This window comes from Centrocercus urophasianus, unplaced genomic scaffold (assembly GCF_019232065.1).
Source record: "Centrocercus urophasianus isolate 14NV4802_14NV808 unplaced genomic scaffold, USGS_Curo_1.0 seq_10, whole genome shotgun sequence".
Lineage (NCBI taxonomy): Eukaryota > Metazoa > Chordata > Aves > Galliformes > Phasianidae > Centrocercus > Centrocercus urophasianus.
In genome coordinates, this window is record NW_024884142.1 from 99,151,534 (window position 1) to 99,165,507 (window position 13,974).

Here is a 13,974-nt window from a genome sequence, read left to right on the forward strand (position 1 = left end):
CATTAATAAAAATAATGTTTGTTTCCAGCAAATGCTGCTGCTACTCATCTAATACCAGCAAAGAGAGCACAAGCTTTCAAATGTGCCTGGTTCAGATTTGCTCCAAGCATGTTGGGCTTTGGAAAGCATTGCCACTAAATAGTGCACAGCAAGCGCTGCTCATCAGAAGAATGAGGCAGGTATGACAGCTTCCCAGTTTTCTCCTGCTTGGTAACACAGTAGAGGTTTTCCTGCAATTCCCTTCTATTTAGGCCTGCACTGAAGCCACCTGCCCACAGCAAAGGCTGCAATCACAAAAAGCACACAAGGAAGCACGCTGCTTTAACTCTCTCTCCAACCCTGGCGACCTCTCAAATTTTCTCATGCAATGCTACTTCACCTCAAAAAGAAACACAAACCGTGGAATGCTTTATGTAGCACTGATCAATGGTTCTGAGATACTGTTACATCCAAATCAGGCTGAATGGCCACCATTCATTCACTTTTTCCATTCTACAGTTGACTACAGAGTCCTTCTGTGGTTGGTTCTGGACTACCTGCTCCTTTTCACAAACCTCCCATAAGCTACAGCTCTGGAGTTACTGTTTTGATTGATGAACTTCTTCTGCTTCAATGTTGTTCAATTCAGCCTTTTAACTGTGAGTGCAGGAGCTCAAATGACTCTGAAATCTGGTACAAAATCTTAAGAAAAATGTGTCCTTGATCTGTCACATCTGGGTACAAATCAGCCAAGCATCCTCCTCAAAGACACGTGGCATTTCCTTGAGTCTGTGCAATGCCTTTCCTCAGGGTACATGACCACATACAAGCCTGGGGAAAACAATACTAGAAAAGCTTCAAAACTCACATTAAGGAGATTTAATTCCAGGTTTAGCAGAAAACAGGGCATCAGCTGGAATCTTCTTAGTTTTGGAAGTAAAGGCTCAAATCTCAGCACAGACATAGGAAATGCTTCTACTCTAGGGAAAACTTTCTGCAAACGAAGTGCTTGCTTGTTCTGCAAGAAGGAAAAGTCAGCATTCCCGAACTGTCCTTTGAGGCTTGGCTTGTGTCTAGCAGCTGAAGCGAGCCAGAAGAACTCTGTTTTGACTGATTACACATGAAAGGCTTGCAGAAGTTCAAATCCTACTTTGCCTGCATTTAAATTGAGGCTACCTCCCTGCATCCTGTGTAAAAAACATGAAGGTGCTGTCACCAACTCCTGCTCTTCCCAGACAGCTCTTGCAGGCAACAAGAAACTGAGGGTAAAGCTAAACAGCAGAGGAAAAACAATGGAAATAAAATCAATGTAATTCCATTCTTCAGTTTTCCTTCAGCTCCTGGCAGTTGCTGAAAGGAAAACAAGGAGCTGGTGCCAAAAACCAAACTGGTTTTGCTCCAGGGCTCAAGTATGAGAAAAATTACCTCATTCGGGAATATTAAAAGGACTCTACTATGTTTCCAGTACCTCGGTTGCAAAAGTCACAGGTCCCAAGTCTGCTTGAGTATCCTTTTCCTGCAGTGCCTTTGCCAGACAGTGGAAAGTCAGAGTAAGCTCCTGCATTGCCCAGGTCTTGCCATGAGACAAAAGTGGAACTCCACAAATTGGAAATTCAGACACATACTGCATTCCTGCATGTTTCAATGGCATTTCCTTCCCAGGGCTCTTTTGAGACACCTGAGAAAGCATTCCTGCTTAGCTCCATCACACCACTCACTCTGCGGAAGGCACATACCCCAGAGTACACAGTGTGGAGTGCTGTGCATAGACACTGAAGGTATTAAGCAAGAAATGCAGAAATTATGGTTGGAGGAAATTCCTCCGCTGTTTGGAGATTTAGAAGGGATCAGATACTTTTGCTTTGATACAGCATCACCATCCCTGTCCCCCTGGCTGGGGAGCAAAGGGATTCAATAGATGCAAAGTACTCCAGAAGCTTTGGAGATACTAGATATGAGCCTTAGTGTCCACCTGCTGCCATGCCCATCTTCAGGCTTTTGGGATCTGCTAATAAATTAATCCGTTAATACCTGCTGAGTTGCATACTGCTGCTAGAGTAATTGCAGCATATCACATTGCAGATGCAACTGTGAAAGCTAGAAAGCTTGCTTGCTCAAGTTACTTCCCCTGAGTGTCCACTTACCACTGTATTTTCTCATCTAGGAACTAGAGCTCCCCTACCTCCTTCTGTGGATAGACCTGAATACTCTTACAAATGCAGACATGAACAAATGAGCCCGGATGCTTACCCTCAAGCTAAAATTCCTGTTCCCTAAAATACTCCTGGCTCATGTCTGTTTTAATAGCTTCAGATCTTAAAAAAAAAAAAAAAATATTCCAGAAGGAAGCAATTGGATACAAGACACAGAGCAAATGTCCTCCCACTCTGGATTTGCCGGGCCACTGGGGAAGGATTCTTACAGGGTTATAGCCTCAGTAACATGTCCAGGACTCAGAGCTGAGATGAGAAAACAAACTTTTTCAAAGGCCTGTCTGGGTCCAGAGGGATGCTGCTTTATTTCCAAAAGCCTTTCTGGCATGCTGGCCCAGTCACAGTTGATATGATGAGGCCAGAGCTGCAGCAGGAGGGCGGCCAAGCGACTGCTGAGTAGCAGTGACAGAAGCTCCATAGGGAAGCACAACCAGCCACAAGCTTGTAGGCTGTGCCTCGACCAAAGCTCACTGCCTCCAACCAAAATGCACCATCTGTGAAAACGAGCTCTGAAACATCCATGCCTTTTTAGGGAGCTTAAGGAAGGCTCAGACCCGAACTCTTTGTACAAAAGGTGCCAGAACAGACTGCTCTCCATGTTAAGAACCCCACAAACCTCCTGAGGAGCTGCTTGGCTGGCTACAGCATGAAGCCACTTCCCTCACGTGGCTGAGGAAGGTCAGGAAGGCGCACACTCACAGGACACCATGCTGTGTTGTGCTGGTGCACACTGCAGCACAAGGAGAAAGGGAACAGACCCTGTCCTCCTTTTCAGCACAGTAACGTGTAGCAGAGTTCTGCCTTTACATCAGCAGAACAGGGAACACAATTTGGCCACAGGGAATTCTAACTCAGGCAGCCTGAAATAAGAGATACCTTGGCAATGGGATTTTACAGTGTGATGTAGGCCCCGAGCATTCAGCCTTTCACAACAGGAGGGCTGTTGGGTGCACATGGGAAGCTCTTCTGTTTTAGAGCTTAACTTTGCAATCAGGCGGTCTACTTTTCTTCTGGCTTCCACAAAATATATCACTGCCATAAAAGCTTCTCTCTTAAAATGCATTGACACTATTTTCAGCAAGAGCTTAACTTTGGTACAGTCTTCCTACATCAGGGAGGAAATATTTGGGTGGCTGTGAGAAAGTAATCACATTCAAGCAAGTGCTTGGCTTTGGGCTGTTTTCTTAATCTTCACTTTTAGAAAGCTCTTTTCCCTTTGTATACAAGACTGGAGAACCACAGTTACAATTACCATGTATGTGTGCATGTATGTGGGGTGGTGGAGATATGAAGTCTGCTTATCCAAGGATTTGGAGAGAAGTACAGAAATCGTAAGTGAAAACTAAGAGAACCCTGTCTGCTAATTGTGGGACTGTTTCCAAGGCTGTTTTTACTACCCACGTGATTGCAGCATACAATGAACATTTTGGGTGTGTAAAACAGTAGCAACATTGTTGTGCCCCCACGAAAGCTGGCTGCTTCTGCTCAGTGACTTGTTCTCATTCTTGTCAAGGAAACAAACGTTAACGAATGTAGATGAGCTACAGATAAGTTACTCCTTAGAGAAAAGGATTTCATTCCTACAGCACTGCTTCCTTTTGTCAGTCCTATATTCAAGGAAGGGAAGGGGGGTAAACAAGGAACTGCATGCTGCCTCACTGACACCAGGGAAGGTGATGAAGCAAATAATCCTGGGAATGATTTCTAAACATATGAATGACAAGAAGGTGATTGGGAGATGAAGGGGAAATTGTATTTACCCAGCCAAATACCCTTCTATGACAAGATGGTTGAGGTAGTCTTGTTGATCTCCCTTCATACATGTGTTAATTGCCCTGACTTTTGACACTGCCTCTCCTACACGCTCACAGCCAGAGGAAGAGCAGATTAAATACACAGGTGATGGAGAGGGCTGTTAGGAGATGAACTGCTGTGTTCAAAGGTTGTGTTCAGCTGCACAGCATCCAGCTAGAGGCCAGTGGTGTAGCCCAGGGGTCAATATTGTTTCACACCTTCAATAATGGCATGGATGATGGGCCAGAGGACAAACCTCGGCAAGTTTGCAGCCAATACAGAACTGGCTGGAGTGGCTTGAAGCACCAGAAGGCTGGTGTCTTCACCAGGGACCCTGAAGAGGTGGGAAAATGCACTTCATCAACATCAACAAAGGGAAATGAGAAGTCCTGCACCTGAGAAGGAAATACCTCATGCACCAGAATGCACCGAAGCTGATCAGTTAGAAAGCAACTCGGCTAAGACCTCCTGGTCCTAATGGACACCAAGAACAAGCCCGCAATGCACCCTTGTGGCAAGCAGCACCAACAGCAGCCCGGGCTGCCTTCGGAGATGCGTTGCCAGCAGGTGGAGGGAGGGCATCTTTCCTCTCTTCTCAGCACTAGTCAGACACATCTGCAAAGCTCCCCAGTCTAAGGCAGATAGCTACTCGTTGGAGAGAGGGGATGTAAGGATGACTTAAAGGCACTGCAGCAGCTGAGAGTCCAAGAGAACTGGGACTGTTCAGCCTGGAAAAGAGAAGGCTTGAGGGCATCTTCTCAGCACGTGTAAATACCTGATGGAAGTGCACAAGGAAGGTGCAGCCAGACTCCTCCAAGTTGTACCCATTGAAAGAGCAAGAGGCAATGCACACCATTTGAAATTCATTAAAAGAACACTTCTAGCTTTTTACTGTGAGGGTGGTTAAAACACACAGCTGAGAGAGGCAGTGATATCACCTCCACCCTCAACGATATTAAGGAATCAACTGGACATGGTCCTAAGCAACCTGCTCTGGCTCACCATGCTTTGAACAGAGGTTCCAGGCCTTGATAACCTCAAGAGGTACCTGTCAAGCTCAAACATCCTGTGATTCTATAGTCCTAACTTTGCAGTCAGTTAGTGATTGATAGGACCAGGGGGAATGGTCTTAAACTGAGACAGAGGAGGTTTAGGTTAGATATGAGGAAGTTTTTCACACAGAGGGTGGTGAGGCACTGGAACAGGTTGCCCAAGGAGGCTGTGATGCCCCATCCCTGCAGGCATTCAAGGCCAGGCTGGATGTGACTCTGGGAAGCCTGGGCTGCTGGTTGGTGACCTGCACACAGCAGGGGGTTGGAACTGGATGAGCACTGTGCTCCTTTGCAACCCAGGCCATTCTATGATTCTGTGATTGCAAAGAAGAAGACTCCTGTTCTGCTGAGTGCGGTCCAGCTAAAAGCAAATGCTGCATCCCTCTGGGATTTCATGGTATCTCTTGTTCTATCTCAGAAGGGAGCTTCCAGCAGTTCTGTGCATGGTGTGCATCTGCCATCCTTTGGGAATTACCTAGGGGTTCCATTAGTTTTGGCTAGGTTTTCTCAAACAGTAGAGCTGTGCAGTGTTTCCAGATGGTAATCATGCCCTGAAATAGCCCAGTTATTCAACAGCTTCCTTCACCTTTCAGTGTGTTAACAGTTTAAAAACAGTACAGTTTTTCTTACTAAAAGCCCTACATTCTGCCCATGCATTTACCCTGTTTGTCTTATTAAGCCAATCTTATTTGGAATATATTCAAGGGCACAAAAATGCTGCATACACGAGTGAGTTAGCTTATTTCAGCTCAAGTTCCTGCCTTTAAGGAGGAAATGGAAGTACTTGTCCTCCAAAGGATGGGGAATGTACACTGACAGTAATTGCTGCTATCTCCAGCACAAAACATAGCAAAATTATCTGTTCCTTCAGAGCCCACCCACATAATTTGGGATTGTTTTGATAGCTCTAGTTAGTCTCCATAGAAGCTTGTGTTTAAAAAAAAAAGATATGCACAGATAAACAAACTGCAAACAAATGTGAGACTTACGTATGATCCATAATTCACTGCTAGGGTCTGCAAAGCCCACGGAAGGCCTAGGCCGATTAAAATATCAAAAACATTGCTTCCAATGGAGTTGGACACGGCCATATCCCCCATACCTGCAGGAATGGAAACCACGTACACTCAGGCATGTCTCAGGAAAACACACATGGCATATTCTGCATAAATCCACAGCACTGGATTTAAATTTGGCAGACAAACAAATAAACCAATAAGAATCAAACAGTGAATTTCTGGGAGGCTTCAAGTTGCTGACCATGCCATAGCTTGCTGCACACCATCACTAAGAACCTCTCAGCTGCTTTGCAATAGCAGCAGAATTCTTTTCCTTTGTGCTTGCCATCAAATTCAGCCTCAGGAAAAGGGCTCTGAATGTTTTTACATTGAGGACACACTTCTTAAAGAGGACAATGATGCACAGAAGCAACTCTACAGCAGCCTGACATCTCAGCGATGAACCCACCTTGCCTTGCTACGATGAGGCTTGCCATGCAGTCTGGCACGCTGGTTCCTGCAGCCAAGAAAGTGATGCCCATTATCACGTCTGGAATTCCCAGCGTGTAGCCAATGATTGTCACCTAAGGAGTGAAACAGAACTGTCAGGTGGTTTATAAAGAAAAATCAGAGAGCAGCTTGGGCCAGTTGTGCAAGATGCTGTGAGACAGCGCTTATTGCTCAGTGCAAACTGATGCTTTCTTTGAAGAGAAGCAGTGACAGGCTTTTTTCACTTCTATGTTTTCTGTATGTTCACCACCTGGCAGAGGAAAGCACTGACCTGCTATGCACACTCTTTGATTAGCTGCTTTCCACCTTTCATCCACTATTCTCCTGACTCTAACCTGGAGGAGAGGCTATATGGTGGCTCACTGCCCTCTCTTAACAGACTTGCCCAAAGCTCACAGATTGTTATTGCATGCAAACAGCAGCTAAGATGACAACAAAACATCCCTAAAGTTCATTACATTCATGTTACATAAATGTTATATATAGGAACACGTATATCTGTGTCACTGCAAACAGTTCCTTTTGGCAGAGAGGAGATACTTATAAGCTGACACAGACCATCATTTGTGCACCAGTGCAGAGCCCAAGCCAGGCCTCCCTTTCTTCCCCGATGCCAGTGCCTCATACTTCTGCTTAAGGCTACAGCCCAATTTTTCAAAGCTGACAAAAATTACTTATGTTGCCTTTCTTAGGCTGTTTTCTGCTTTAGTTGGTACATACCATCCACACCATCATGTAGGAGAAAGCTGCAATCCAGAGGGTAGAAGAAGCAAAGGTAACCATGAACCATTTCTCCAAGTGGGGTTTGTTACAGTTGGGCACTGTGAAATACAGCACAAAGCTCAATGGCCACGTGAAGAGCCACTTCAAGATTTCCATTTTGCCAGCTGTAAAACAGAAGATGGGAAACAATCATGATTCTAGTTAATATGTAGGTCGCTCTGAAAGTAATGCCTCCTACGGAAATGACAACAGATACAAAGAGGACAATGAAATCATTTGATAACAGTAAATTCTCAGCTACAAAACACTGTTTTTCAACAGCCACCACCCATTTGCAATGCATTTTTGCCAGGGATGAACAACAGCCTGAGTTCTATGCTCAGAAAAATCTGCACAAGTGGAAGTGACCCACTGCTGTTGTCACTGCTGAAATGCACCACCCGCTGCCTGTCTGTGCTACATCCACTGCTTGGTGTCATAACCATTCAGCAAGCATCAGTAAGTGTCACAGCTGTGCTTTTTTTTTCCTATCACATGGGTGGTGGTCAGACTCTGGAACAGTGAAAGACCGTGGGATTCCCATCCTTGGAGCTAACTAACACTCAAGGGTGGATGCAGACTTTGGCAACCTGCTCTAGTAAGACCTCCCCTGAGCAGAAGTTTGAACCAGACAAGAGGTCCAGAGGTCACACCAACCTTTTCCATACTATAAATCAAGTGTCATTGTCCGTAGAACATCTAAATTATTATCTTTAAGGCTCAGCTTTTTCCCCCTGCTTGAACTACAGTTATGTGTGGAGGTCTGAATAGGAGTTCCCAAAAACATGTATCACTTGGAAATGGCAGAAACAGTCCCTACAGTTTTCTGTCTTGTTTCCAACACCCTAGATCTCAACAGCTCTGGGATGACTCAAACATAGGGCAGTCAATGGAATGAGATTGGTCTGCCCAGAGAGGGGCCCAGGTTTCCCCAGCAGAGGTTGCTGCCCTTCCCACAGACTGCAGTGGCAGGGCCAACACATGAGCTGCAGTTGAGCTGCACCAACCAGCCCAACATACTGAGAGGCACCTCGTGCTTTCCAATTAACTGTTACCTGTGACCAGGAACTGAACTCTGAGGTACAGGTACAGACCCCAAAGTATGTCTAGATATAAAGAACAAAATATTTTACAGTGAGGGTGATGAGGCACTGGAACAGGTGACGCAGTGTTGTGGTTGATGGCCTCAAGGAAGACAAGGGGAAGTCTCAAGGCTTTCAAGTCAAGGCTGAATAAGGCCCTGGGCAACCTGAACTAGCTGTGCTTTCCCTGTTCACTGCAAGGAGTTGGACTAGATGGCCCTCAGAGGTCCCTTCCAGCTCTAAGGATTCTATGATTCTGTGCTTTCTGGCATACTCAAACTCAGCTTTGCTTTCTGGAACAACACAAACCCACAAGTTTCTTACTGGGTAGGTCAAAAGGTGTGTATGGCCCTTCATGGTCATCATCGTCATCATCTTCTTCCTCTTCCTCATCATTTTCATTGTTCTCATTATCCTCATTCTCATTCTCTGTCTCATTGCCAGCCTCAGCCACGTCCTCGTCTCGCCGTGTGCCATTCACGCCCCGCTCAGACGAGTTGCTTGGACCTGTTCCATTCTCCACAACGTGCTTGATAGGTATTTTGATTGCTACTTCTGATTCACCGTTGGTGTAAGTCCTGCTGTTGATCAGTCTTTGTCTCTGTTAATACCGACACAAATTCTTGTTCAAAGACAGATTTTTTTAAATTGTAATGCTTGCTTTTCATTTTTTCTTCAAGAGAAGGGGAGGAACAGAGAAAAAGAGATGTGCAGAGTTCTATAAACACTTGGTTTCAAAAGCAAAAAGGGATGGATTTTGGTCATGCATAATGCAATAGCTGCTTGCAGGAACTAAAAAACAACACACAGATATAGCTTTTATGAGATAAGGACCAGTAACTGTTGAACTGACTGCAGGGATACAACAAGACAAGGGTCAGAAAGTGTAGTACCATCTTATAAAATAAAGATGTTAACAGCAGATCAGATTAATGCTGCAGGCATCTGCTGTGAGCAACAGCTACAGGGAGCATAACCACATAATGACCTGAAACTTTCTCTACTAAAATCTCCGTGGGTACAGATAGCAAGGGATGATTTAAAATGGATGTCGTTAGAAGGATGGAACTGGGAAAAATGCACACAGGGATCCAAGAAAATCATAGAGGTCCATTTTGACCCGAATGCTGCCACAGGCAAAAGCAAATTTGGAATGAGAAAGAGAAAGGGGAAAAAAGAGAACAGACATACCTCATTGATGAGCATGCGGCTGGCCATGGAGAGACGTGTTTTGGGAGGAAAGTGGCTGGTTATCATGATCCGGAGCCCAGCCTCAGAAAATGAAAGCTGGTGTGGGTAAGCAGACAGCAGCTCATCCACCATGATCACTGAGGCTTTACGGTGGAAATTCCCTGCAACCAAGAAACAAAGAGAAGCTGAAGGCTTTGCTTACCACCAGCCTCTTTCCATCTTATACGGCACTCAGCAGAACAAATCTACAGGTTCCCCAGGTCCTTTGTAAGAACCACTCCTTCAGCCACTCCACAGCCTCCTCTGTATTTAATTCCTGACTTTACACAGCAGGTTTTATAAATAAATGACCAATACCGTATCTCCATTCATTCCCACTGATAGCAAATAAAATCTGTTCTGCACAGATCATTGTAGGCCTCTGTTAAACGGATCACTGCTTCAACAGTGGTCACTGCTGAGGTGAAGAAGTTGTTGCAATAAGGAAGTATTAATTCCACTATTGTAATTCGCACTTGTGTGAGGATACTGGCCTCGTCCACCATCACCTCTGTGGGATGGGCCAAGAGTCCTTGGATTGAGACAGCAGAGGCAGGACTGGGACACAGCAGCAGGGAAACCCAAGATCTTTCCCAGCACAACTGGCAAATGTTTGCATTATCATCATCATTCTTAGTCCTACAGCAGAGCACCTCCACAGGCACTTTCTTTTTTCTGAGGATGCTTCTATGGTTTGGGGTAGACATAAGGGTCACAAAAATCAAGAAGGCCAGACAGCTTTCCCTGGTGACTTTTTCACATTAGCATGTGCTGTGTACCACCGAAACCCTCCTGCTTTCTTCTTCGTGGTCTTCAGTTCAGAAAAGTGGAAGTTTGGAAAGCAAATGTAATTACTGGATGCCCTCAGCACTCTGACCAGTTGAAATCAGGGCTGTTTTTGACCCAGATGCACCACTCACCCATCTGAGCCTGCAGAGGCCAAGTAAACATAGGAACAATCCTCAAGAAGATGAAGCAATCCTTTGGGCTTCCTTCCTCAGCCAGTTTAAGAAACCACAAGGTTTCAAGACCAAAATGTACCAGTCTGAGGAGTGTCACGCAAAGAGGCATTCTGGTGCAATTTAAACCAAATCCTACAATCAGAAATGCCTCATTTGTGTGCAGTCCTGAGGACACTGGGTAAACCTGACTTTATGCTTCTGCTTTCCCAGCCCAGTTGCACTGGTGCAGTGTAGCTATCTTGCCAGCATAGTTCCACGGTTGAGATTCCAAGGCTACAGAAAGCTGTTCCAGTAACAGCAGCTTCCCCAAACCACAGCACACCATGCTCACAAAAGCTTTCCCTCTGCTCAGCAACAGGCAGTAATGTGATAGCAGGCATCTGGTAGACTCAAAGAGTCTGATGTCAGCAAGAAAAAACATCCACATTTCATGTTCAGTTGCTTGCTATATATATACACTAAATCTTTCAATCACTTTTGTGGGAAAACAGCTGGTTTTGTTTGTCCTTTATGGAGTCGAGCAGAAGAAAAAGGGCAGCTTGTCTGTACACAGAGGCCAGGGCTGCTTTAAATAAGACACAACTCCTTCTCAGTTTAAAGCAGCGACTTGTGGAGTCTCTTATTGCTGAGGATAGGTGCATAATAATCCAACATTCACAACACGTGCTTGCTGCCTGCTGCAAAAACAAAGCATGATCTGTTACACCCTGTGTATGCAGTTTAATTTGTGCTCACCAGTGCACACACTACTGCAGCTGAGCTATGGAAGCAATGATTTTTTTAAGCTAAGGAAATATAAGTGAGGCTTAAGGTGCACCTCCCTGCCTATGCCAGCGCTGAGCAGACGTGCCCAGCCCACAGTGCACAGCAGGCAGACAAACTTGTAAACACTCAGAACGATGCAAGCAAGCAGGGTGACTTACTGGAACAGTTACCTTTCTTTAGTAACACCACTGTGGCATCGCAGTTGCTGTTATCATCCATTTCCGTGTTATTTGCCAATCCGTTCACCATGTTTGCAGCGTTTTTTGTCTTCCTTTCCAAGCAGTGTTGTATGGTAGAGTTGTACCTGCAGAAATAAAAGGAATTCTAGGTGTACCTTTGCTGCTTCTACATGGATTTCTCAACACTGCCTTTCCTACATTCAGTTCCTGGCTTTAAGGACATCGAGGGATAGATAGCGTGCCCAGCTCCCACCAAACTGCATGCAGGGCAATGCCTCTGTTCCCAGAAGGCTTGGAAACGTGTCAGAAATCAATCATGAACAGAGCACATGTCTGTTTATCTACATGTCAGTAATATTCCCATAGCAAGTAATGCTTACTCATCATTGTGCAAATTTACAGTCACTCCTGAGTACGAGTGCTATTTTGCCTGCGAAAGCAAACCAGAGAAGCGTGAGACCACGTGCCAAGTTCTGGCCTTGACTTTGAAAAGAATTATATATAAAATAAATATATTTGCTTCTTATCTTATTTTGAATAACCAGGAACTGACACAGACATGAGCTCAGGATCCCACCACGAGACTCAAAAGGAAGGGTGGACCGTTGTGAGCACGTGGCTGAGGCCCCTATAACCACACCAACAGCCAGGAGGTCAGAAACATCTGTTCAAACTACAGCATCACTTTAAGAAAACAAATCCACTCTAGATTGAAACAGCACAGCTACCTGTTTTGTTGGCCAGTGTTGCAAGAGTGAACCTGCCCTCCAAATTAAAGCTTCTAATTACTAGAACTAAGAGGAATTCTGACTTGTATTCTCTTCTACCGAGCTTGTTTTGCTGCTCTCACTGAGAATTGCTCTCCTAATATTTACTCTGTTCATCATTTCAAAACAAACTTCTACCCTTACTTGTTGAGAAAAGACCACTGGTGCGTTTGGTGGCTGGTAGGTTTTGTTTAATGTTCCAGCTTAAATCCGGGTTTCTTTTCCACTGGCTTTTAGAAACAGGGCAGGAGGAGGGGATTTGAGGAGCAGAACAGCCCAGCTCCTCCAGCATCATGCGGTATGAAGGGAGCTATGCAGCTCAGATGCTCATGAAATCGGTGCTGGCTGTGCTGCAGTTCTATTATGGGTTTCAGAGCAAAGAATAATGAAACACAGTGGGGTTCTGTGCCCACAAAAAGGTAGAGAGGAATCTCTTACTTCATGATAACAATGTAGATGGCATACATCAGCACCAAGACCAAGGACTCCCACCTGCAAACAGAAGGAACACAAAGTGCATCAGAGCAGGACCTGGTGCTGAGCTCCAGCTGTGTACTGAAATTCATGGGTTATGTTCTCGTTTGGGATTTTGGCACCTCACACGAAGCATGCCAAACCTCACTCCTGGCAGTTCAACCCTCAGCTTCCTCATCGATGGGTTTGAGTGGGGCACGGTCAAATATAATTGGGTCTCCAGTCAATTTCAGTTAAAAACAAAACAAAATGAAAACGAGCCATTGCAAAACTCAGCGTTTCAGAAATCCTCTGAAATTAAACACAAATCCCCCAGTAAGAAAGAGTGTCAGAAAACACACAACCCAAGCAACCTGACTCCCCCTAGTGCTTGCGGTCTAAATAACGCTGGCTGAGTGAAAACAAAGCTACCGCTGTCACTCTCCAAGCTGTGCTGCAAACACCACGATCTCAGCAAAACTTTTGATTCTCAAACCCCTTCTCTTCCCACAAACCCTGTGCATGGCAGCTTTTGTGGTGCAAACAGGAAAAACGAGCAAGAAATATAACCAGATTCACTTACCAGGAAACCTTTTCGTCGTAAATAAACTGTGGAGGGAAGATTAAAAAAGAAGCGTGTTAAACAAGAAATGCATGACAGCATGCACCAAGGCTGCAAGCCAACCCCCCCAGCAGGTGGCAGAGGGGACAGAGCAACCTAGGGCCTGGGGCAGTGGCATCAGGCTCTCTTCTGTTTCCCTGGGAACCTCTCAGCTCTCAAGTTTCTCCCACCTAGAAAAGCAGAGCAGCATTCCTCCCTAAAGCCCACAGGGTCCTGTGGAACCGGTGCTGAGCTGAAGAGGTGACAGGGCAACAGGTGACCTGGAGGAGCTGCACCAGCTGGTCTCAGCAGAGATACTGCCATCCCTCTGTGCTGTCCTTCAGCAGCAGCTGGGCTGTAGGTGTGCAGATTTACAGCCACTTCCACACCTGGTGTCAATGACAGGTGCTCCAACAACACTGAAAACCAGCCCCAGGGCACGATTTCCTTACAAGCTAAGCTTGAGACTCTTAACAAGCACTGTTAGAGTCCTGTCTGTACATCTGAAGGTTTCCTCGTGATGCTGTGCTCCTGGGGAAGGAGTGATGTCTTTCTCCTGCATGTTTAAGATGCTGTGTGTTGGGGAATACCAACACTGTGCCATGGATTCCAAGGGGTTCACACCAT

At 45.5% G+C, this 13,974-nt stretch overlaps 1 protein-coding gene across 1 annotated transcript in view; it reads right to left on the reverse strand.

The window, feature by feature from the left end:
• The window catches only part of SLC24A3 (solute carrier family 24 member 3), a gene marked incomplete at its 5' end in the record, with an annotated part of 137,967 nt that overhangs the window by 12,367 nt on the left and 111,626 nt on the right, over positions 1-13,974 (reverse strand). Inside the window, 8 exons of the mRNA XM_042820732.1 lie at positions 6,028-6,140; positions 6,506-6,620; positions 7,267-7,433; positions 8,715-8,991; positions 9,582-9,742; positions 11,518-11,651; positions 12,732-12,785; positions 13,330-13,355. Of these exons, the coding sequence (XP_042676666.1) occupies positions 6,028-6,140; positions 6,506-6,620; positions 7,267-7,433; positions 8,715-8,991; positions 9,582-9,742; positions 11,518-11,651; positions 12,732-12,785; positions 13,330-13,355 (1,047 nt within the window). The remainder of the gene's footprint in view (positions 1-6,027; positions 6,141-6,505; positions 6,621-7,266; positions 7,434-8,714; positions 8,992-9,581; positions 9,743-11,517; positions 11,652-12,731; positions 12,786-13,329; positions 13,356-13,974) is intronic.